Here is a 4,199-nt window from a genome sequence, read left to right as displayed (position 1 = left end):
TCTCAGCAAACGAACAATAATTCATCTGATGTAGCAAACCAAAAACTCTCAAACTTACTCTTTTCGGTATGCTTCAAATACGTTAAACTCGGCTACCATTACCTAGTATCTAACGCCGTCTACATCCTCCTCGCAGCAACCTCCTTACTCAACCTCTCCAATCAAACTCTCTTATACAACCACCTCCTCTCATCCACTCTCTTTGCCGCTGCGCTTATCTTTCTAACCACCTACTTCACAACCCGTCCTCGTAAAATTTTCCTCCTCGATTTCGCTTGCTACAAACCCGACCCTTCTCTTATATGCTCACGAGAAACATTCATGGATCGGTCTCAACGTGTAGGTATCTTCTCAAAAGACAACCTCGCTTTCCAACAAAACATCCTCGAACGTTCCGGTTTAGGGCAAAAGACTTATGTCCCGGAGGCTCTCTTACGTGTCCCGCCAAATCCTTCTATGTCTGAAGCTAGAAAAGAAGCTGAGACGGTTATGTTTGGAGCTATAGACGCAGTGCTTGAGAAAACCGGAGTGAAGCCAAAGGAAATTGGGATACTTGTGGTGAATTGTAGCCTGTTTAATCCAACACCTTCTCTATCGGCTATGATTGTGAATAAATATAAGCTTAGAGAAAACATTTTGACCTATAATCTCGGTGGTATGGGTTGTAGTGCTGGTCTTATCTCCATCGATCTAGTTAAACAGCTTCTTCAGGTCATTATTTTTTTCCTCTATTTTAAATTTATACTTCTGAAATGTAAGATGTTTAGAATAATTTTTATGTTCCAATATATAAGATGTTCTCATCTATCTAGGTAACTTTAAGTTTATCAAAAACTGTGTAATCAATCAAATTTAATAGTTTTATTTTGTAATTGGTCGAGTAGCTTTTAGTTTATAATTTTAGTGATACTTTCTAGGTAAAAAGTAATTTTCTTAATAAGTGTGCATTACCCAAAACATTTTACATTTCAGAACAGAGGTAGTAGAATTTTTAGTTTTTCATATACATTAAAAACAATTTAAATTTAATTTTAAATACATCAATTTATATAACTAACAATAGTTAATACTTAATAGATCAATTCCCTCAAATAACCATTTATAAGTTTTTGTTACCAAAAAAACCTTTAAAAATGATTAAAATGCTTATTTTTATTTTGAAAATTTTAATATTTATTTTTTAAAATTTGAAATTCATCCTCAGAACCTCACCCCTTAACTCTAAACCATAAGTCTAAATTAATTAATTTTATGGTATAAATGTAAATTTACCCTTTAATAAAACATTTTTGGTTATTTTCCCCATTGAATACTATGAAAATAAACTAAAAAGATTATCCTAGGAAATTTCTCTAGTTTTAATAACTAAAAACTAATAATAATTCAGTAAATCTAATCATTTATCTAGAAATTTTACAATTTATCATCTTAACTAATAAAAATTCATTAAAAAATTTAAAATTTCTTTTTACAGAAAAATATATATTTATACTTAGGAGTATAATTATGTTTCAAAAAATATAAACACATGTAAAATCTCACATATAAGGAGGCATATATTTCACGTAAAATATAAACATGCATGCATGTGTTTAACGTACGAGTTTCATTATACTTACTTACCCTCGATCGTAGAACTTTTTTTTTTATCTGTAACAATGAAAATAGCAAAAGTGTGAAAGGACCACAAGTATGTCAAAAACGTGTTACGTTCTTAAATAAATAAATAAATTTTCAGTAAAAAGTTAAATAAATTGAAAACTAGAAAAATTAGGAAATAATCTGATATGAAAGTATATATATTATATACTAACCAGATCGAGAATCCAGAAATATTGATATGGAAATATATATAACGTATTTAAAAAAAAGAAGTTATATATATTACATAAGTACGCTAGTCCTAAAAGAACTTTTCATGCATGCAGGTCCAAGCAAATTCATATGCACTAGTAGTGAGTACAGAGAACATAACCCTAAACTGGTACACAGGCAACGACCGATCAATGCTTCTCTCAAACTGCATTTTCCGAATGGGCGGCGCCGCCGTTCTCTTCTCCAACCGCTCCTCCGACCGCCGCCTCTCAAAGTATCAACTACTCCACACTGTCCGTACCCACAAAGGAGCTGACGACAACGCCTTCAACAGCGCTTACCATTGCGAAGACAAGAACAACAACAACAAAATCGGTGTCTCGCTCTCAAAAGACCTAATGAAAATCGCCGGAGAAGCTCTCAAAACGAACATTGCCACGCTTGGACCGCTACTCCTACCAGTGTCCGAACAACTTCTAACTTTTGCGAGACTCGCGGCTCGAAAAGTGTTTAAAGTCAATAGAATCAAACCTTATGTTTATGATATCAAGCTAGCTTTCGAGCATTTTTGCATCCACGCAGGAGGCAGGGCAGTGCTCGATGAGATTCAGAAGAATTTGGATCTTTCCGAGTGGCAGATGGAGCCATCGAGGATGACTTTGAACCGGTTTGGGAACACTTCGAGTAGCTCGGTTTGGTATGAGCTTTCTTATAGTGAAGCTAAAGGAAGGATTAAAAGAGGGGATAAGACTTGGCAGATTGGTTTTGGGTCAGGTTTTAAGTGTAATAGTGCGGTTTGGAGAGCTTTAAGAAGTATTGATCCGTCCAAGGAGAAGAAGACTAATCCATGGATCGATGAGATTCATGAATTTCCAGTTCAGGTTCCGAGGATATCGTCATCCTCGTCGGAATCTCGATAGATAAAAGCTTCATATGTGTTAAAAGGGCATTAACGTTCGGACTGAAACGTCATCTATATTATTAAAACCGATGTATATTTGGGAATATATAACAATATAAAAAGATAACAATATATAAAAGAAGCATAATGTTGTTTGGAAACAAAGATAGCACTAAAAAAAAGAAATATAATGTACTTTTAGTAATCTATATTATTAAAATTGAAATATTTTTTGTTGTAAAAAAAAACTGAAGTATCTTTTGGTACTGTTTGAAAACATGGATAGCTGTATAAAAAAAGAAGTATATTGTCATTTTAGTAATTTCATTACTATAATTACATTAATTGTCTTTCTATATTGGGAAATTTGCCAAATATGACTCGCAACTTGATTTTAAATACAAACATATACCCAAACTTGAATCAAATGCAAAACTAACCTAAAAACCTTGTGAAAATACAACCAGTCCCTTGTGACCAAACAAAAAAACAAAAGCCATTTTTACGAATATAGCCCCAGTAAGTCGTCTGAGTCGTCTGAGATGCTAGAAGTCTTCTAGACGACTTCCAAGAAAGTCTTCTGGTGTAGCTGATCTTAAAAATAATTTATAAATTTTTTAAAAAATAATTTGATAAGCCAAAAATTAAACTTTTGTTGTAATTAGAGAGTTTAGAGACTGAATATTTCTGTGTTATTATTAATGATCAAGGGGTTCTTTTATATAAGGATTACAAGATAGAGATAAAAGGAAAGAGTACAAATCCTAATCCAACAGGAAATAGGAAAACTACTAAAACATAGAAAATGAAAACTGTGAAGCCTTGGCCGACTAGAAACTTGTGGCCGCCTCTCCTTCTCCATGTGGCCGCGGTTGGGCCTTGATGTGGTCGGTGGGCTTTCTCCTCTTGTCTTGGTTAATGACAATCCACTCCATGATTTATAACACTCCCCCTTGGATGTCATAACCATACATGATCTGTAGTACGCTTCATGTTGCCTCATTAATACCTTATCAGGAAAACCCAGTGGGACAAAACCATGATGAAGGAAAAAGAGTACAACACGCACTACTCCCCCTGATGTGAACCTCAGTGTAGGTTCTACATTCTACGCATCTTGGTGCGTGATATAACCTGTATGTATAGGATGGGAGTAATCGGCCAGTTTCATTACTGAACCGTATTTAGACCACTTCGACTTCTTAGGTCGTTTCTCATGTCTTTTTTGACATTAAGTGTCCCGGTAAAGCATGTGTGCTAAACAATGTGAACCATATTGTTCTTGGGGATCACCATTGGGCCTTTGCAAATCGTGTTTGCATGTGTCCATAGTCTAGACGTGATCGTCTACTGTTAACTCTTTACTTTGATCGGACAAAATAAGTATTTATGGACAATGTACTAGACATGGTTATCATGAACCTATGTCTCGATCTGGCAGATCCATGTCTGGGTCATATACCTCGTCTATACATGTCCACTA

The 4,199-nt window shown here is 34.7% G+C and overlaps 1 protein-coding gene across 1 annotated transcript; it reads left to right on the top strand.

Annotated features, from left to right (window-relative positions):
• LOC106308360 (3-ketoacyl-CoA synthase 17-like) lies at positions 1 to 2,813 on the top strand (the record flags this gene model as incomplete). The annotated part of the gene is made up of 2 exons (XM_013745520.1): positions 1 to 711; positions 1,929 to 2,813. Coding segments are annotated over 2 exons (1,518 nt in total), but the record flags the coding sequence as incomplete, so codon positions are not given.
• Positions 2,814 to 4,199: the final 1,386 nt, after the last annotated feature.

The sequence above is a fragment of the Brassica oleracea genome, chromosome C8, assembly GCF_000695525.1.
Source record: "Brassica oleracea var. oleracea cultivar TO1000 chromosome C8, BOL, whole genome shotgun sequence".
Classification (NCBI taxonomy): Eukaryota; Viridiplantae; Streptophyta; class Magnoliopsida; order Brassicales; family Brassicaceae; genus Brassica; species Brassica oleracea.
The sequence above is the reverse complement of the archived record's forward strand: the minus strand, read 5'-3'. Positions and strand labels throughout refer to the sequence as shown.